A 21841-nucleotide genomic window follows, 5' to 3' on the forward strand; every position below is an offset into this window, starting at 1 on the left:
AGGAGAGGCTCTGCTGGGGCCTTTTATTGCCTTGCTGTTCCCAGGCAGGTCAGGGTGGCAGCTCCCAGATGCATCTTCTGGTGGCACCTGGAGCACAATGGGTTACATGATACCAAATGTCTTTGTTTCCTGGCCTGAGCCTAGAAAACAGATTAAATGCTCTTCTAAAACATGTATTTCAGGAAAACATCTTCTGTAATTACTACAGAAAAAGCTGTGATAGGAAAGGGAAGGGAGTTGGTCTGCACAAGCGTGACCTAGTTGGGAAAGGAGTCAGCTAAGCATAACTCAATTAACTGAAGTTTTCAGAGAGTCCTTGGGTTACAGTTAAGTGGATTTGTGAATCCCTACTACCACATAACTAACCTTAATTGGTGTTTCAGGATGTCAGCCAATTTCAGTTTGGGGGGGGATTGTGGGTTCTTATTCTGTATTCCAGTGCTCATGCACTTGTGTGTAGTGGAGGTAGGAGGACAAGGATTTGAAGACTCTTTGACATTTCTGGTTAAATGGGCTTTTCTGTTTTTTGAGAAGGTGTAGAGAATCAGTCTTTGCTGGGGTTAATATGTGCAGGAGGCAAAGGAAAACAAAGTTCCAGTATTGTATATTCAGTTCTCCAGTATTGTATGCTTTGCTCTATGCACAGTAGCTTCAGTCTAAATTTAAATTTCTCTTTGTTCCTTCTAAAGTAGTCTGACACGTGCTGCTATCTCTTGTGCCCACCTGGTCAATAATCTTTAGTTATAATGTATTGGTTAGAGGGCTTAGTGCTTTATTACTGTAATTCTTATTTACTTGTGTCAGCTAACTGGATTTTTTGCTATTTTAAGGAGAATAAACTCCAGACAGTGCAGAGATGTATATTTTATGCTATATAATATACTTGGCACGTTGCAGTGCTAGAAATGAAGCAGAACAATAATCATAGTTGTATAGTCAGGTTATAGGATTGAGGCTATTCTATACACAATATATGATGTGTCCTTGGGCTGATTCATACACAAACCACACAGTTACAGCACACACACAGTAAGACTTTTTTTTAACTAAACACTGAGTTTGCTGTTTCTATAAATGTCATTCTACCCTTGTCCTCAATTACATCAACTTGCATCATCTGTGTCTGTTGTATAGGAACAATTACAAGGCTTCTCAATGGTTATAGGGTTTTTCTTTATAAAAACTCTTAGAAGTTGCTAAATGATATATAAATCTAGTGGAGCTAAAAAAAGATACTATGCCACATGAACTTTGTAGGAAAAATATATTTCTTGATACCTCTTGCAGTTTGTGCTTTAATTTTTTTTATTTTTTTTAAAGTCCAGTTCAGATAACTGGTTGATTCCCTTGCTGACATAATTTTAAAGTTCTGGCCCTGTCTTTATAATGCTGCAGCATTTCCTAGTTCAATACAGGCTTTTTAGTGATGCCATTTTTATTTTGAAACAATGTGGTGTTTTTGTAACTGCAGCCAATATAACTATATAAATATGTCTCTTTAGCTAGTTGGGCCTTCTCTTCCATTTTTAAGGCAAGAAACTGGTTGCTTCTGAAATAATAAGTCTGATACAGAACCAGAGGCAGTATTTGTAAATTGAACTTGGAAGTGAGCTTTATCTGTTTACATAAATCAATATTGTGTATGTAATCTGATTCTTGAGTGATGATTATTTCAGAATATGTACCTGGCTTTATTCACTAGATCTTGCTTAGTTGCTATTCACTGGATCTTTCATCTGAACATCTTAAACTATGTCTAAACATCTTAAACTAAAGGTCTATGCCTTGTAGTGACCTGTGACAGCTCTGTGAAGGCACTGAGCACTTTAGGTAGCCAATATAGGCTTTGGTATCAGAGGCTTTTTAATGCAAAAAAGAGGTGGGTTTTTTTTGCCTAAATCTTAACTGCTCAGCAGAAGCACTCAGGCCATAGGATTTGCCCATTAATTTGTGTCAATCCAAAAGGTTTTGATAACATATGGGTTATCTTCTTTAAAAGAGAGCTAAATAATAGAAACTACTGCTTCATCTGGTAAGCTGCTAATGGTAATTGAAGGGCATGTCTGTTTTAGTGGTACTTGCCACTTAAAACTCTCCAGTGTAAATTTTCAGGTATCACATTTTACTGTGCACATGCTGATCTTGATCAGACTCTCTTTACAGTTTTTCTTAAAAATCATACATGTTTTTATGTATTTTAATTAAAAACAACTCTTGCAGATTTTTGTTGGGGTGAATTAGTTTTGTTTAGTCTGCTAAGCATGAGACAGTTCTTGTTTAAATTAATTTCACTCCTGTTGAAAACTTTCTAGATTTTTGATGAACTTCTATGTCAGAGTATGCAAAATACTCCAGTAGTGATCCTTCATGCTGTGACTTTCTTGAAATTACCATGGGCTTTGGACATATAAAGATTAACTTAGCAGCAAGATAATGCTGCAATTATTTGTTTTGTCTGTTGTATATCCAAATCCTTTTCAGAGTCCTCCTAAATTCCATTTTCCTATTCCCAGGTATGACTTGCCTATTGTTTACCAGACTTCCAGCTGAAAAAAAAGTGCAGGTGCCTAATTTTGTAGGTGACTCATATCACTACCTCAGAGGCTTGTCTTCTCTGTTATTTACCATTCCTTTAATCTTTCATGCACCCTTTATTAGATATTTTTTGCCATCCATCAGGTGAATGACCATTTTAACTTATGCCAGATGAATTAATGTATTGTTCAAATGCCATATGGGGTCCTCCAGGGTAATTCCTCTGTCCTCTGGCTCTTCTTCAGCAGTGGGCTGACTTCTCTTACTTACCTTGTGTAGATCCCTTCGAATAGTCTGTAAGCCCTGGGGTCCATGGTGTACAAGCCTGGGCTAGGCAAATATGAACATGCAAAAGCTAGTTGTACACACTTCATGATTTGCATATGCAGATAATTGCATGTTTAATTGGAGCTTTTGTTTCATGCATCCATTCTTGTGTGCATCTCTCAAGTCTGCCTGTGTAGTGTTTGCCAAATGCTCTGCTATTAGGGGACCAAGACAAAAAAGTCTTCTGAAAGGTATTTTATGCATGATAATTGAAACGTGAATAGAAATTAACTCTCTCCCTGTGGCAGTTTTGGTGGATGACATAGGACATTTAAGCTAAAATTGTGAAGATGTCAGGTGCTTTTGTTCCCTAAAGCATCAAAATAAAGGTAAAGAACTGCTGGCAGCCCTGCCTCCACCCGCTTTTCTTTGCTGCTCTTAAAATAGACTTTGAAGGGAATGTATTTTAGCTTTCATGGAAAAGAGAGTTTTCTGTAACCTCTTCAGTAATTAAATAATTTTGAAACTTGAAGTGTTTTGAAGCAATGAGGGGAACGACATGATCTGGTTGTACTTAAATCTGTTTGAATGATGGGTGACATCCTCGTGATGAGGGAGGAGGAGGAGAACGGGTGCTCTATAATATAAACACCATAAAATGGTGCCTCTTAACTCTGCAGGAACTGAGTGTGCCAGGGCTCTTCATGAAGAGCAATGCCAGCTGCTGCTTTGTCTACAGAGACTTGTTGAGTTCTCATTCTTTGCACAAGTTTAGACTGACCGTGGTACAAAACAATGAATAGTCTGTATGTTTCTTCAGAACATTTCCTATGTGTTAGTGGTAACTAAAAATGGACCTCTGAAGTAAGCCTTGCTCTCAGCAGGAGGGACTTGCAATAAAAATCTTAAAGAACATTGTGTCCCACTTTTTCCATAATAGAAGTAAATATTTCTTCTTCTTCAATTTTTAATCTACTTTATGATATATTGTGGCTTCTTATTCCATCTGTCAGATGATAATAACAATGCCAAGTCATACTGTCATTAGACTTCTCCAACAAGAGCCCAGGAAACATTTTGTCTTTGGGAAAAGCTGTAGAAAAACTAAGTTCTTTGTTTGTGGTGACAACATTATGAGATGAGGAAAGTTGTTTTGTGGTGCTGGAGTGGGGAGTGGTGGGTTTTATGGGGAATGCAGCCAGTCTGACACAAAGATCCATTTCCCATAGCTCACTCTCATTTCAAGTGTAAGTGAAACAAACTGCAGGGTCAGCCAACAGTTGTTATCCAGCAAATGTCATTCATTTTTGTCTTTTTGAAATGGCAGATACTTTGGATGAATACTTTGAGTATGAAGCTGAGGAGTTCCTGGTCTCCCTGGCCCTGCTGATCACGGAGGGCCGGACACCAGAGTACTCCATCAAGGGCAGGACAGAGGGCTTTCACTGCCCACCAGCACAGTCAAGTCAGCCACCAACAACTAAGCATGAATGCAGCGACAAACTGGCTCAGGTATGGTGGTGGTACCCATTTCATGTCACAAATCCTTGCTCCTGTGGTTAAAGTCAGCCAAGAACCCCACAGTGGATTCACAGTTCAGCGTGAGTAACAATGGCTTTCTGGCAGTCCTTCATTTAAATGAGTATGTAATTTGGTATCCTGCTAATAATAGATCTGTCCCTAAAATGAGAGATCATTAAGCCTTTTATCCTTGAACATGAAGTTCTGCATGACTACCTGAATGCAGTGCCTCTTTGAATCTTTATTATGCAAATGACAAGCACTATACTTAGTATTCTTGGTCTGGGGTTTCTTTTGAGAAAATGTAGGCTGACTTGCCTAACTTTTTGCTTTTCCAGGTGTTCTGGAAAAGTTAGTGATCCAAAAATCACAAGCACATCAAATCTAGCCTATTTGGGAGTAAGACTGGAGCATTCAATTTCTCAAGTAAAAATTCTTAAGTACTGTGGGAATTTAAGTTACATTCATGCAGAAGTTAGCCTGCTCCAAGACACAGAATTTATAAAGATACTGCTTGAGTCTGTCTACCCAAGAGGGTGCCTTGTGGAGAGATAACTATAAGGTAGCAAAGTGCAGTGGTTGGGGAAATGCATTTTTACAAGCTTTTTAAATTTCCTAAAGAAAGCTGCTCAAATGACAACTGTAAAGGAGGTGTTAATTATTTTTTCATTTAATAGCTCTGGAATCTTATTTCTAATTTGGTGAAACCAAACAGAATTTGACCCTTACCTTTCTCTAGTACTTTGGATTGTGCTTTTAAATTAGATATAATCTAGCTAGTATTTTTATGGCTTATGTATATTGACATTTTGCTTTCCCTCAGTGTCGTCAGGCCAGGCGAACCAGATCTGAGGTTATGCTTCTGTGGAAGAACAATATTCCAATCATGGTAGAAGTGATGCTACTTCCAGACTGTTGCTATAGTGATGAAGGGCCCACCACAGAGGGGAATGATTTAAATGATCCTGCAATCAAACAAGATGCATTGCTGTTAGAAAGGTGGATTTTGGAGCCAGTTCCTCGACAGTAAGTTGGATATGAGGATTAGTTGATAATTGCAAGAATCTTGTCATATTGAAGTCCTTAAAGCAATCAGTTAGTGGTTTTGAACTGGCTCTTTGCCAGGAGGACTGATCTAAGAAAACCACTGTTTGCTAGTGAAATCGAAGCATTGCAATTTTAGTCATCTTATACTCAAAATTTCTGCAGTGCACATTGTGCAGTGCAGAGTATGAAATGATCCTGGCTGCAAATAGTAACATGTAACATTTGTTATGTCAAATTTTTTTCATGTGTATAAAAACAAATCAGGCTCTGGAATCTTCAAAATGTTTGAGGAACTTTTGCTTTGCATGATTTAGCTATATTTTATTTTCTGACCAAAGATCTGACAATGTTCTAATTCTAATAGGTCTCTGAATATTCTTACCAACACTCATGTGTTTATCTTTAAATGCTTAGGAGTGGAGATCGATTTATTGAAGAGAAGACCCTTTTGCTGGCAGTTCGCTCCTTTGTTTTCTTCTCTCAGCTGAGCGCGTGGCTGAGTGTTTCACATGGTGCTGTTCCCCGAAACATCCTGTACAGGTATGCCTGCAATGGAAAAAAACTGGTTGCTGTTTGCAGGTTGCTGCAGCTTGTCTTAAAAGCATTCTTCTCTCCTGTTTCCTGCTTGCTTTTAGAAGGTGCCATATTGTTGGCCTGGTACTTTGGCAGTTCTGTAGGATTTGTGTACTGTGCAAAGTACAGCAGTGGCTGATGTTTCTAGTGCTCTTTCTTAGATATTTGTTAGAAAGTAGATAAACACTTTTCATTTAGCTATTTTTGTAAATGCCCTTTGGTATTGTTTCAGGGTGAGCGCTGCAGATGTGGACTTGCAATGGACGTTCTCCCAGACACCCACTGAGCATGTCTTTCCTGTTCCTAATGTTTCTCACAATGTGGCCTTGAGGGTCAGCGTCCAGTCCCTGCCCAGGCAATCCAACTACCCAGTTTTGACCTGTAGTATTCACACCAACCTTAACTTTTATGAAAAGCAAATGCAAGAGCGAAAGTTCCATCAGCGCAGCGATCCCAGTGCTGCTCAGCAATGCAGCACTTCCAGTCCACTGCGTTTTCGTGGGAAGCAGACATGGACAATGACACCTGAAAGCCTACTTAATGGAAAAAAGATGCCTGAATTTGCCACATCTTTTAGAAATTTAAAACTTTATCCATCTACCGGACTTGGATCTGACTTTGGGGCGTCGCAGTCTAAAGTTCAGTGCTATAATGCCGCAGCAGACAATAAGACACAGGCTCGTGAAACACCGGTCAGAACTTTTAAATCCTACTCTCTGGTGGATTCCCGTGTTTCAAACAGTCATTGCTGTCATCAGCCCACAGGAGAAACCAATCCTTTGATAGGCTCTTTACTTCAAGAGCGACAAGACGTCATTGCAAGGATCGCTCAGCACTTGATTCACTGTGATCCAGCTACTTCACCAGTTGTTGCTGGGCGTCCATTCACCACACATGAAAACATCTCAGCTACACCAAAAGCTTTTCGGAGCACTTTCGAAGAGGAAAACTTGCCAAGGAAAAGCAAGGAGAGCTCCCCTGTTCCTGCTGCCAACTTAGACAATGCAATACAGGAGGATGGTGATGAAGGCAAAGCTAGAGCAGTGCCAGAGGTCCCCCTGCTCGACGCCCGTGTTCCAGGGAGCCACTGTGGCCGTCCGTCGGCAGGGGAGGGTAACCCTCTGATTGATTCCCTGCTCCAGGAGCGCCAGGAGGTGATAGCAAGGATTGCCCAGCACTTGATCCATTGTGATCCAGCTACTTCCCATGTTGCTGGACATCCATTCAAAGTGCATGAGGCTACTCCAGTCACGTCAAAAATTTTCCGAAGTACGTATGAAGATGAAAATTTGCTGAAGAAAGGCAAGGAACCGTCTTCTGTTTCTTCTGCTAAATCAAAATTTTCTTTGTTAGAAGACAGCAGTAAATCAGGGACAAAGACACCTGATACTCCTATCAGTCCTTCTAGGTTTGATGGAGAATTGAAGACTTCTCTAAAAGTCCAAGCAAGAAGAAAATTGGTTTTAGCAAAACCCAGTGAAGCTGTCCAAAATTCATTTCATCAGACTTCAAATAAAACTTCTCATGCCTTTAGTAGTATTCACATATCATCATCATGTATTAAAGAAAACAAATCTGAAATTCCAGATAAATTGGAAATACATTCTGGTTATGCACAGAAAGACCAGATAACCAATAGAATTAAACAGGGTTCAAATCCCAGCAGCATTGATGAACAGATTTGCACAAATAAACTTAAAGAAAGAACAGTTGTTAGTGAGAACAATGGCACAGACAGTTGTAATAATATACAGATAGAAAAATGCAGAATACTTGAAGGTACAAAAAAAGCAACCGTGATCCCGGTGTCTGACTCTTTGCACAAAAATGAGCTCAAATGTTTAGACAGAGACTCCAAAAAACCAATTATTTATGAGCAAAATACACAACTTATTAGTATTGAAAATTATTTAAATAAAGACCATGATAGTTTCAAAACCAAAACCAAACAAGAGAAAACAAAAACTGCACATGATGAGAATGAAGACCCAACAGGCCTTGATTTTCAAAGCACTTCTCAGAAGAAACCTGCAGAAGACAATGTGGTTAAGTGTGAGCGGCAGAAGAACCCAGATGTACAGGTAAGAACATTTGGGACAGGCAATAATTCCTCTAGCTGCCCTTTGTCACAGAGCTTGTACCCGCTATCTGCTGGGGGCCAGCATGAAGAGGAGTTTCAGCCTGACCTTGCAGGTAGCAGTGTATTACCATTGTAGTCTTGGCCTGAAGTAACTCAGGAAGAATTTCTTCATGTAAAGGGTTAAGCATGGGAATGGACTCCCCAGGTGGTGTTCAAGAAACAATTGAACCATCCCTGGAGGTGTTCAAGAAACAATTTAGTGCCATGGCCTAGCTGACAAGGTGACCTGTCAAATGATTCTGTGTGATAAGAATAACTTGGTAACTTGGGTAACTTGGCTGGTGGAGCCTCCCCTAAACTTGATCAGTTTAACATGGAGAAGGACTAACTGTCCTCTTCCCCTCATGGTGACAGAGTTATCAATGATTGTTTCCATGGGCAGGGGGGCACCCTGGTTTGTAGAAATACACCCATCTGAGTATGGAATGTCATCTGTTGGGGCAGTCTGTGTAGCTGTAGATTGAGTCAAGGGGAATTTCTACTGAATGTTTCATCCCATGCTAGTGTGCTGTAGATCCACCTGGTCAGGAGTCTTCTCCCTTACAGCAAGAGTGTTACCATGATAGGTCACTGAAATAGCCCACTGATAAGCTCAGTAAATTTGTTTTGCTGGCAGAAAGCACCACCTCTAAAACACACAAATACGTGGAGGAAACACAATTTTCGATCCCTGGATGGAACTTCAACCAAGGCTTTTCATCCCAGAACCTGGACTGCCTCTGCTGTCGAGTCCTGTAAGTTATTTATTCTTGAAATTATTTTAGCTGAGAAAGGGACTGTTTGTTCTTCTAATGTCTGTGCATGGCACAAAATTTGACAAAATACCTCGGTGAAGGGTGTGTATTTACTTTGTGTCACAGTGAATACTCTTGTGAGTGGAAATTAATGCTTAAATGAGAGTTAACATGTAAATTAGGCTGAATAATAATTTTGGAAAAGAAAATACTAAAGATGTAGTTGTTGAGATCATATCAAGATTAACAAAAGGTGGCATTAAATTGAAAAATGGATAGAAACAATGCTTTGGTGCTATTTTAGAGCACAAAAGAAAGCATTTTGAAGATCAGTGTTTTAAGTGTAAGTTAACATTTTGTCATTTAGGGGATTTTGTGTTCCTTTTTAACACCTGATTTCCCATTATTCCAAAGCCTTTGTTTCTGTGAACAGTTTGCTAACTTCTGGTTACCTCAGTAACCAGAGGTTACCAAAGTGAGGTTACCGAGGTAACCAGAGGTGTTATGGAATGACTTAGTGAACAAAGCTGCTGTGATAAGGCAGACACTGGGGAAGTATTGCAGTTCTTGGTAGGTTGTTTGGTGTTTTAAAAATCCAGGCAGTTCCTATTAAAGCTACTGAAGTAGCAATGTCCTGTAATCAACACATGGGACACTTTGTTCTTCCTTGCCTGTAAAGGCTGTCATATTTTCAGGGAAATTGGTACAGCCCGTTTATTAGTAATGTTCTGTCCTGTTCCAAAGAGACATCAGCTTCCTGAATGTCTTTATTGAAATACTTCCTGTTAAGAATTTACAGTCTCATCATTAATAATCCTAGAACTTTCTTCACTAAGTTTAAAATGTATAGGAATTACATTCTCTGCTCTGTTTTTGTAATTTTATAATGTCATGAAAATTCTTGGCAAAATGTGCATACTTGGCAAAATTGTCTGTGGTAGCAGTTCAGTTTTCAAATTAACATCTTCTTTCCTTGTTGAGGTTCCTCAAAGGAAAACACAGTCTGGGTGCTTTGATCTGGATTCTTCATTGTTGAAATGTCTGTCTGCAAGAAGGTATGTTTTATTTACCAGAAACATTGAGATTTTTGAGGGAGGCATAATGTGTATAAATATACTTATATGCAAAAGCAAAGCATGTTAGCAAAGACAAAAAATGCTTTCAAAAGAATCCTCATTTTTATACAGGGCTCAGCAGCTGAGTTGCCCTGGGAGTTTCCAGGTTAGCACAGCTCTGGGACATAGCCATGGAATGAGAGCTGCTGGCAGAATGAATTCTGTCCCGTGCAGAGGTGGATATGCTACCAGATACACTTGAGTTTTCAGACAGAAAAGCTAGTAATTGTTGATTCTCCTTCAAACCAATGTTATTTTTGTGTTGTGTTTTTTTCTTAGTGTTGAACGTGTTAAGCATTTTGTCTTCACTTGTTCAGAGAACCAGACTTTTAAAAAGGGCCAATCATGACCTTTCATGCATTAATACATCTAAAATAAACAGCTTTTGGTATGGTACTTTGATATTGAAAATATGACATATATCTCATATGAGAATATGAGACAAAAGTACCCACATACAAGAGAAAATATGATATTTTGATTCCTGCAAATGGAGCTAAAGAACAAATTTTTATTGTCTTTATCCCTTGTAATGTAAAGCTGGTAAAAATATTTTTTCAGTTAACTAGAAAATGTTCTGCTAATGTATTAATAAGCAATGTTCAACTGTTTCTTCTTTAGAATAACATTTTGTAGTACAGTAAGTAAATTATTCTTTCTAGAGCTGTTTATACCCAGAAGACAAAAGCAAACGTGTTTATCCTTTATATTTATTCTGTCTTTTTTTAATAGCCCACAACAATGTATAAACAAAGACAGTGATCCAGACAGCCATGGGAAACCATTTCTAAGTTCTAGTGCTCCCCCAGTAACAAGTCTGAGCCTTCTGGGAAACTTTGAGGTATTGCATATTCTCTAGAATTCTTGTGGTATTTTTACTCTTCTGTACTGCTTTTAAAAGTATATTACTGTGAACAATTCCAGTACTATTAGAATGTAGAAGTTCCTGACTGAATTGAATAAAATTTGTTTTCATTTCCAGCTCTAAAGGCACTTATTTAATGCCCCAGACATCTTCTGTCTCAGAGATTCAAATACAATGAGTTGCTTAGGCTTTTGTTTCCCATACGGTCAAGTTAGAAGATGTTCTGTTGCCATAAATGAGATTTAATAACCTGTAATTGTTCATGTTTATAATGTACTTACCTAGAAAAAAGGATTTACATTTTCACTCTTACAGTCTACTTAGTATGTCACAAAAGGTGGATTAAATCAGTGTGTTAAACAGAATGTGTTTGAAGTGTAGGCTTCAGCTCTTCACTTCATGTAGCATATCCAATAACAGCAGCTATTAGCCAGTGCATTAAAGGGTTATATTGTACTGTCTTGAAAGTACAGAGTTGAATTTGTAGGGGAAGGTTACATAATCTAGGTTAATTTATTTTTTTCAGATAGTAAATGTTGAAAATCAAGCATATATCCTGCTGCAATAAAGTTCTCTGGGGGCTTTTGCACTTTTTTCCTGATTACAGAATTTCTGACAGAAGTTATGCTCTGTTTTATTTGAGGTGATCCCAAGCTAAGCTGTGTGTGCTTTGTTTTTCAGGAATCTGTCCTGAATTTCCGCCTGGACCCGCTGGGTGTCGTGGAGGGTTTCACAGCAGAGGTGGGAGCAAGTGGAGTCTTTTGTCCCACGCACATGACTCTGCCAGTTGAGGTGTCATTCTACAGCGTTTCAGATGACAATGCTCCCTCTCCTTACATGGTAAATGTGTGGTTGGATTTATTTTAAATAAGTTCTGATATGTGGAGGTGAAGAGCAAGAGCTTGGTGAGTAGAGGGTTCAGAAAGTAAAGATTTGCAGGGATCTGGCCTGTTTTCAACTGCCTATGACAGAGTTCTCCTGTCCTTCTTCCTTTCCCTAACTAGTGCTTTTTCTTCTACTTCTCTGCCCCACCATTCAGCTGTTCTCATCTTGGGATATTGAATGTATTTGTCTCCCCTCACACTGCAGTGATCAACCCCCAACATCTCTTTTTATCCATCTAACTTAAAATAGCAGTGAGGCAATAGCTGGACTTAACAGGATACATTTTGTTGTCCCAACAAGCAGCTGCTCTGGGCAACTAACCACTCTGCAGAGTGGCTTAGGTGCAGGCCAAGGGGCTGATGGAGACCTTAGCCTTGGAAGTTACTCAGCCCTTTCTTTTAAAGCTGATACTGCCAGGCCTGTGGTGACACTCAGCACCCTCACAGGCTGCATGGTTTGCTGATATTTGCAGCCATGCAGTGGTTGTGTTCTCAGTCTCTGGGTGCTAATTCTGTTCCACATGGGTTTTGCATGTCTAAAAGTGCTCCTCTGTAAAAAGAAAATAGTGTCTTGTATGCTGACATTGAATCAGAGGCTGGATTTGTTCTGAATACCTGTTAAGGAACCTTAATTTTGTGTAGGTGACAGGTCCAATTTTTAGAGATTTTCATACGTGTTCGTCTGTCTAATATACAGTAAAAGGTTTGTTTAAACGTGGAAGTCAAGCAATGAACATCTGAGTATCCCAGTATTTAGGTTTAAATTTTAAATTCATAGCAGTTACCATTTCTGACTTTCTGTTTTGGAAAGTATTTAGAAAATGAAATTGCTTAGAGTTTTAAGTAATTGCTTTGAGTTTAAACTTGTATAGGTTTCAACCACTGCAAAAAGTATCTATTCTTTTGCTGTCATCTTTCTAGATTATTTCATATGATTTTCTAGGAGGTGAAGGGATTCTTGTGTTCCTCAAATGGTTAAAAGTAGCATTGCTTATTTTCCTAGCTGGGTTTCATTGTTTCAGACTTTTCCACATGCTATTTCCAAATATGCTATTATGGCTGAGTCTCCCAGGATTAATACAGCATTTGTGTAGTGCCTCCATCATCAGAAACATTGTTTCTGTTTGTCTAGCTAGTTTCTCTGCTGTGGGGTCTGTTTCTGGTGGTTGTTTGGTTTGGGTTTGTGAAGGCCTGTGCAGCCCTGGTGACCCGCAGGGTGCCCAGACGTGTGGCAGTGCCCCCAGCGTGGCCTCGGCACTCACAGCGCCTGTGGGGCACCCGGGGCCGCTCTGTGCATCACAGCTGGTGCAAAAGCAGATGTCATTCTTCCTAAGGTTTGGATTAGAATGGAAGATTAAGTGCATCTGCTGCCTTTGAAAAGCAAAAATGAGTTCTGTGAGATTTGGAGTATTATTGGTGCAATTGTAGATGATATAGAAATGGAAAGGAGGGGACAAATGTTTCGGTTTAACCTCCCAGCTGCTTTGAAAAGAAAGCTCTGTTTTGTCCTAGCTCCCTGATGTGGAGAAGATGTGAAAACTTGAATCTTGTTTCAAGAGGAGAATGTACCTCTTATTGCACAGCTTTTAATGGTCTGTCAAAGTATCTTCAAGACCCCTACTGCTGTTTTTTTAACTGCATTGTTTAAATGTATTGCCTTCTCTATTTTTAGTTTTTATAAATTACTGATTATGTTTCAAATTAATGCAATTACATGACTAGAACATTTTGATTTGTTTATCTCTGTGACCTAAATATGGGTTTTGTTTTTGTAGGGTGTAATTACTTTAGAGTCCCTTGGTAAAAGGGGTTATCGGGTACCGCCTTCAGGAACAATACAAGTGGTACGTACTCAGCAGATAAGTGCCTTGAAACCACTAATATCCAGAAAGTCATGCACAGATGAGTTTATTGGAGATGAGCATGAAGCTAGAAGTGGAAATGTGCATCTCTGTAGGTACTGTAGTAATTCAAAGTAGAAATCTGTGTGTGGGGCAAAAAAGATTCCCAATCTTTGAACACTTCTGTGCTCTGAGGAGTCTTACAATCAGTTCCAGGAGATTTGGAATACCTGGGACACTGTGGCTTTGAAAAAGTCATGGGGAAGTACTTAGGCCACAGTCCAAATCCTGAAATTCTTCTAAAGCAATTAAGATTGAATAATTGTATCTACTTTTTGTAATATTTTAACACCACCTTTACTTTTGTAATAAAAAGTAAATCACAGTCATTGCTTAGAACCAGTGAACTGACTCTTTCTTTTAAGAACCCAGTCCAAGATAACACATTCATAATTTCAGGTTTAAAAGTGGAGCCCACCACTGTGCTTCCTGCGAGTGTATTGTGTCTGGAAAACAGTGTAGACAAAAAGCTGACTGGAAAAATAAACAAAAACGGGGATGCTGATTAGCAAAGTAAGAGTAGTCATATACTAGTGTTTCATTCAGATTAGATTGTGTTTAGCATTATAATTATAATATAAGTCAAATGGGAGTTGCTGGTAGCTGAAGTGTTGAAAACCAGAAAGGCTTCACAATGCCTTTACATAAACGTTTCTGTATGGCACAGAAACAAAGTGCATAGATAACTATTTTGACAGATCGAGTTTGGGTTAGATTTATTGTTCTTCTAAAAAAAAAAAATTCGTCCTCTCTAAAGAGTATTGTATTGAACTGTTTGTCTTTTCAGACCTTATTTAACCCTAACAAAACTGTGGTGAAGATGTTTGTGGTGATCTATGACTTGAGAGAAATGCCAGCTAATCATCAAACATTCCTACGGCAAAGAACTTTTTCTGTTCCTGTGAGACGAGAAATCAAGAGAACTGTCAATAAAGAAAACAGTCACCAGACTGAAGAAAGGCTACTACGCTACCTCATACATCTGAGGTAAGCTCCTTGAAGTTATAGCACCAAAATAAAACAAAAAAAACCCAACAAACCCAAGCCAAAACCACAAAAAAGTATCTGCCAAAATTTAACTCCTAATTTCTTTCCCAGTCAGCCTTTCTGTATACAGAAATAAGAAAGAATGAAAAGAAAAAAATAAAAAAAAGAATGCTAACTTTGGCTTTAAGTTAGACAGTAGAGGAAGAAGAAGTAATAAATAATTTGGGTTGTCCTTGGGAGAAACTAAGTTGAAATATAACATAAAGCTCTCTCTTGGCATTAAAGTATGTTGTATAGCATTATAAAGCTTAAGCCTTTTCTTAGCAAGACAGAAATTGTTCTAGCTGAATCAATGCACTTTTTTTGAGGTTACAGGAAATAGTGAAAGTGGATCTTACATGGGCAAAAGCCAGAACTAAGAATCACTGAAGGGAAGGTGTGCTTCACGTGTGCCTCTTCACCAGAATAGCTTGTAACATGAAAAATGGTCTGAGCTACTCCTAAAAATACAGTGTTTAGTGACAAAAATGTAAATGCCTGTTTCATGATGCAATACTGGTGATGATGCCTTTCACTTTATAAAATATTCACTCAATCTTCCTTAAATGATTTACAAAGCACTGCCTGGAACTAGACACTGCTGCTGCTCTTGGGGTGTTTTGGAAACTGCAGTTGGAAACAAAGGGAAATGATGGATATACTCTGTCCTCCTGCAGTTTGCAGACTTTTTGTGTGTGTTTTTGTAGCAAGAAATGTCTGTACACACAGACCCAGTGCTTTCACTGCAGCACTTGGAAACCCACCAGCAGCTGACATTCTGAAGTGAGCAAGCAGAACAAAATCAAATACCTAACCCTTCTCTGTTGTTTTACAATTATTTCTGGTGCATATTATTTTTCCTATTTAGTGGCATTGATTTCTATCCAACAGACTTTTCAAACACAACCTTGTCTAGAACAGTGATTTTAAGCCAGACTCTCCCATTAAATGGAAGTTGACAGTCATAAAAAGTGTGTTGGTTTACTGGAGTGTGAAAATAGTGTCATGAGAAGGCTGTTGAACAGTGTTTTCATTCTGAAATTCAGCCTGGATTGAAATTCAGCCTTTCAGGCCACACTGACTTGCAAGGTCTAACCTAACCACCTTCTAAAATTTTTCTTTTGGGGCAAATTCTGAAAAAGTGTGCAGCCCCAATGGAAGGCTCTGTTCAGGTGTAGTATTGATCTGCCTGTGCAGAGGAACTGGGGACAGGCCTTGGCTGCAGTGGTGGGTAAAATCTGTGGCCAGCTGGCGCTGGCATACCTGTATGAAGAGTAGTGGTCTTGTGTCCCCTTTCAGTTTCTACTTTAATGTTGTTTGTAAATTTCTTGTTGACAGAATCAGGAATTACTTTTATTTGAAGGCAAACCTGCTTTCTGCTCTCTCATCTGTTACAACTAGAAGTCTTAATTTAAGTGCTTCCTATTTCTGATACCTGCTGAGAGACAGAAATGTTGCTTCTTATTTTGAGATATCTGTACAATTCAGCTCAGCTTTCAGACCTCTGGTAGAGATCAGTTCATGGGTTTATGATGTATAATTGGAAATGCATCCATTTCTGATGGGAAAACCAAAATCATAATTATGATGCCAAGGTGCTTACTTTGGAAAGTGAATAACTACAGATATGCCACAAGTTTTTTCTTCAGTGATAAGCCCAAGCTTTGGGTCCTTTCTCATAATGTAAGAATGGCAGAACTCCTTCAAATATTAAAGTAGCTTATATTGATCTGTCTTGTGGTTTATTATACTGAGCACTTATGGTCTTACAAAAGACTCAGTTGTCCATTTAGTAGCCTTCTTTACTAAAGATGGATTTTAATTGGGATGGCTTAAAAAAATCTTAGTAGTATATTAGTTTGTGTAAGTTGGTTTTAAAGCTTCATTTTTAAAAGCAGCAAAGTTTCCTCAAGCCTGCTTTACTGAAAAGCTATGCAAACCTAAAAAGTTCTAACTATTCAGATTTCTTTTTGTTTGTAGCTCAAGTTGACTTAGAACAGCCTTTCAGTTTTAGTTGCAGTAGTCATTGAGCACAAGCATCTTAGGCTTACGTTTTGAAATTTTGTTTAAAAAAACAAATGAAGTCACCACCAGTGAGCTGCATTGTGGTCACATCTGCTTGCAGGCCTTAATCACAGTTGTCAGCACTCACATTATGAAAGCTCCTTTTCAAGTGGTAATTCAGCAAAAATGCTTGCATAGGTCTGGAGCTTAACATTGGCGGGCAGATTTTCTACAACAGTCTTTAAAGTGTCAGATTTATTGTGTGAGCAGCTTCTGCGTGCAGTTCTGTATGGCTGAGGCTCTGTTCAATATGCCATCAGACTGTACTTGTACCCACAGCTACAGGATTGAGACACCAAATGTAGCTTGCACACACAGCAGAGCTTTATTTGTTATTAAAAACCCTCAAGAGTTGCACCTGCAGTTTAAGTTGGTTTTTGAAGATGCTTTAGGGATAAATTTTTTGTTGCATGTGAAGCAATGACCTTTTGTCTTGTAATTAAATCTACTTGAGCATAAGAGCTGTGAGCTCAGCTCTGCTTGTGCCTCGTTTCTGCCTGGCGTTGTGGGGATGATGACCATCTGTGGGTTTCTAGGTCACGTTCTGGCACCCTTGTAAAAAGTAATTAAGCAGCTAACCTGCCCACAGCTCAGCATTTTTCAAGATTTTAAAGCTTGGTCAACAGCCTTAGTTACTGACACAATGCCAGGAATTGCATGGAGCATAGTTGCTGTTGCCTAACAGCTAAACAGGGGTTGTTACTGAGGGCTCAGTGGAGGGTAAGCCTGAAACTGGTTGTTAAAAATAGTGATTCCTCAAGGTGTTGAGAAACCTTCTTTAAAATACTGATGTGACATACACCTTTATTGGTGGAAGCTGAAGATACCTGCTATTACTGATTTACTAGCTGCTTTTGATCTTTCTGGTCTCTCAGCATTCTTTCTTATCTAGAAATTGTTATCCTTGTCCTAATGCTTTTACTTACAGATTTTATAGATTGTGTTGTATAGTCTTTTTCACTTACAAAACACATCTCGCTACATACGTTTTCATGATTATCCTGCTTTTCAGGATTATTCTGTTTCCATGAGTTACTCTGTCCTTTGTGAATTGTGATGGCCTATAAAATACATATAGGGACTTAGTGCTTGTATTTGTCATTTCTTCAGTAAAGTTCCTCTGCCAGACTTTCTAGCATCTGATATTTGTGTGTTTAATTATTCCTGTATGTGTCTGTTGTTACTGTTCCTAGGACACCATCTGTCAGAGACCTTGGTTGTGTTGGGATTTTAAAATTTCTTTACACAAAACTACTGGAACTGTCACAGCTCCAGAGTCAGTCCCATGCTGGCCACTTCATCACCACCCTGCAAGGATGTAGGGAATGTTTGTCTCGATTATTCCAATGTATAAAAAGCAGCATTTCTAAATCCCAATTACTAGGGTAGACCTGTCTAAAAGAAAAAAAAATAGATAACGGATGCAGAGATGAGAAGAATCCCTTGAACTTTGCTGCTATCTCACACTTATCCTTCTTCAAACTTTCTGAAATGTCATGCTCAGAAAAGTCATGTTGCAGGGAACCACTATTTACTGAGCAAAAGGAGTCTTGCAGGATTATCACTCATAGAAAAGAACAAGCTTGAGAAGTTTAAAAATAGACCATGCTAATAATTCTTCTGAAAGATCCGTGTGTAAAATGGGAGTTGAGATCTGTTTTATGATGGTGCTTTGATAACTAGATCTATAGAAATTAATTTCAATCATACTTTTGCTGCAATAGACCTTTCACTAATTTTTTTCCTTTTAAAATGTGTTATGAGCTAGATTCTGAGTTAACTGTTTGTGGTGTTTGCTTCGTCCTTTATCTCTTTCACTCTTCCTTGTGCTCTCCTCCACAGTCTTCTCTTAAGGTAGTGTCTTCTCCCTTTTGCCTATCAGGTAAAGGGCTTTCACACTGACAGCACCGAGCAAATAAATAGTGATGGATGAGATCTCTGTGGGAGCCAGTAGGAGCATTCTGCTGGACCCTGCTGCATTTAATGTCCTTGACAGCTGTATCTAGGAGAACAGAGTTTGCCTTTGTCTGGCTGTGGGGATGACTACAGGCTATTCTGAACCACTCCTGAACAGAACAGTGCCACAGAATCCATTTCTGCAACCTGCCTTCCTCAGACCATGAAGCCTTGGTGGATCTTCTGTACTTGTCTTTCTTCTACTGCTCAGAATTTAAGTCCAATTATGAATAGGTTTATTCTAGAGATACTGCTTTTGCTTCAATGGGGTCAATATGTAAAAGCCTATTAAAAATGTGTGCAAACTGTAATACATGATAACACAGCATGCACTGCTCTCTCAGCATTTGCCATGGTATCATCTTGTGACCACAGCAATGCCTTTTCTGTTTCTGCTGCAGCAGCAATAGCATTTCTCTGTCTCTGTGGCGTAGTGGTACTGACATTAATTCAGTTGCTGTAAGAAATGCTCCTTAGGCTCTTCTGCCTTTCCTGGTGGAGAGAAGGAAATCAGAGTTCTGCCACATGAAAACTATGGAATACAGTTCTCTGAAATGCAGATCTTGTCTCCCTAAACACAGTTTTTAATACCCAGGGGAAGTGGAACTGGCACATACCTGCAGGCTTGGAGGACCTAAATAGGCAGTCTTTAGCTGCAGCAAAAAAGATGAATGGGCTGAGGAATTGACCACTGTTTGCTTCTCAAGACAAGCTCTTATATTTGGAGTGTGGTGTAAAGCAGTAGTAAACTTCCTGGTGTTACACTCATAAAGAGAGCAATGAGATCTGTCATATGATTGCTGGAACTGAAATGCATATTCAATTTGTATATAGTTGAAAGTTCTTTTGTGTGTGTGCTTAGGCCACCCTTTGGACATTTTTAGGAGTGCTCACTGAAGAGCATTTTTTGCCATTCCTGATTTCTGAGGACTTTAATCTTCAATGTACATAGGGGCACTGTGAACTCAAATATTCCATGCCCCTTTAAAAGCTGTGCACTGCATTGGTGATTAAGAACAGAACCTTTAAATGTCAAAAGAAACAAAGCAGAATGAAAGTGTTAGGATATTCTTTCTCTTTTCATTTTAACTGACTAATTTTGTTTGTTCAAATGTGTTTTGGCCTTAAATGGTTTAAGAGTGCATTTTATTTAATAATTTTTAAAGATTATTTTCTTGGTTTAGGTAATAGAGATATTTGTATCTTTTCAGGTTCCAGAGTTCTAAATCTGGAAAGATCTACCTCCACAGAGATGTAAGGCTCCTATTCTCTCGGAAATCCATGGAAGTTGATAGCGGCGCTGCATATGAACTCAAATCTTACACTGAATCTCCAACAAATCCTCAGTTTTCACCAAGATGCTAGCAAACAATGGCAAACTCAAGTATTCATTTTACTGTTGAGTACTTCTTGCAAGCAAAGATTGATAGAGACAACAGTATAAAGTTAAGTCTGTAAAGGAATAAAAGTAGCGCTCAAGAGAAAGAAGGTTCTGTGTGATCCTGGACCAGTTTTTAAAAGGTTTCTGGAATGAGCTTTGTGTATTCCAAGTAGACTGGAAACATACTTAAATCTAATCTTTTTGTACTGTTTAAAACCACTTCATTGGATGTGTTGCAATAGCAAATTCCCAAGTTAGTTTAGTGTTTACACTTTTTATTTTATTTTTCAGTTATTTAATATTTAATGTTTCATTTAATACTCAAGTGATGTTTGTCTTTAGTGTTCTAATGTAGCATAAATCCTATGTAAAATCATACTATGTATTTTTGGCATTAATATTGAAATCTGAAATATATACAGATGTCTTTAATCTGTGTGCTGTTTTAAGTGATATTCATTTAAGTTATTGAAAATGGGGACAACAGGTGAATTTCCATAACATTTCATACTATGCAAGCATTTAGCTGTTTTTTCTCTTTAATGGTACCATTTTCCATTTTTTCTTGCATCCAGATTTAATAACACTTGCAACCACACTGCAGATTGTTTATTTACTCATTCATTCCAATCATTAATTCAATTCACATTTTGCTCCCTCAATTTCTTTTCTTTCCTTAAGGGCCATTTTAATTTTGCTTTCTGTTATTAGTTTTCCTCACATAAAATTTGCACCCTCCCCCATTTTATTTCTCAAATTGTGTTAAAGGATGTACTGTGCAAACAAATTAGTATTTATATCTCAAATATATGCAAAAGCTATGAAACTTGTACTTTTTGTTTTATTTTTAGATGAGAGGATCTTCATGTAATCCTAAATATTTTTCATAGGTCAATTCCATGTAGGCCACTAGGTGGCCATAGGAAGTTTTACTAGCAATGCTACACTGGGCATATGACTATTTTCCAATACGTGTGTGTATTCCTACAACAAAACAGTCAGATGAACAGTTTATGCTAAGTGTTCAACTGTGTAATTGAGAGAAATAAAGTTAGAAGCATTTGATTATATTTGAACTATATATTTAATAATGGAAATGAAGCTTTATGACATTTGATGAAGATCTGAGTTTCTCAACTGTCTTACCTTGATTTGTGTTTTTCTTTACTTTGCTGTAGGTTTTTAGAGTGTCAGTAATATGCAAGGTGCCCTTTACCATGCTTATCTGATGAAGACTGGAGAAAGGATGAATGTGCATCCTGTATATTCAGCACTGCCCCTAGATGAGAGAAGTCAGTGTATCATGAAATCTCCAGGAAGGCTGCCAGGGAACGTAAGGGAGACTGGACTTTCCAGATGATACTCATCAACTATCTTGTACATGCAAATGACTGCTGCCCCAGAAGGGCAAAGCTCAGCTATTGCTGAGTCCTCTCCCCACGTCAGCAGGGTTTTCCACTCTGCTACCCCAGGGTTTCAAAGGTTTACCTAGCGTTCATTTTAGAGAGAATCGGGGAAATCTGTACAGGAGGAGATTGTTTGCAGTTTCTAGTCATTGTGTGCCCTTTAAAACTGAGAAAAGGTTTCTTTTGGTAGCAGAAGAGTCAAACACAACTGCAGCTGTGCTGTGTACAGAACTAAGGTCTGGACTGGGATATCAAGAGGGCATCCTAGTTTCTGTGTAGCTGCTATTGAGTCATAAGCAAACAGCATGTATCCTCAAACTACTTATTTGTGTCATGGTGCACAGCTTGCTTGCATGCTCAATGAAAAAACAACACAAGGAAAGGACACATTTTTAATGAAAAGTCACCATTAGTAGTAGATTAACC

At 38.6% G+C, this 21841-nt stretch overlaps 1 protein-coding gene across 1 annotated transcript in view; it reads left to right on the forward strand.

Annotated features, from left to right (window-relative positions):
- ATOSA (atos homolog A) overlaps positions 1-21079 on the forward strand; it is a 48239-nt gene extending 27160 nt beyond the window's left edge. Inside the window, 12 exon segments of the mRNA XM_036389374.2 lie at positions 4130-4314; positions 5147-5349; positions 5785-5910; positions 6176-8024; positions 8700-8792; positions 8794-8817; positions 9799-9872; positions 10665-10773; positions 11479-11637; positions 13457-13525; positions 14370-14569; positions 19840-21079. Coding sequence (XP_036245267.1) covers positions 4130-4314; positions 5147-5349; positions 5785-5910; positions 6176-8024; positions 8700-8792; positions 8794-8817; positions 9799-9872; positions 10665-10773; positions 11479-11637; positions 13457-13525; positions 14370-14569; positions 19840-19993 — 3245 coding nt within the window. The 3' untranslated portion in view covers positions 19994-21079.
- Positions 21080-21841: the final 762 nt, after the last annotated feature.

Source organism: Molothrus ater, chromosome 13, assembly GCF_012460135.2.
Source record: "Molothrus ater isolate BHLD 08-10-18 breed brown headed cowbird chromosome 13, BPBGC_Mater_1.1, whole genome shotgun sequence".
Taxonomy (NCBI): Eukaryota; Metazoa; Chordata; class Aves; order Passeriformes; family Icteridae; genus Molothrus; species Molothrus ater.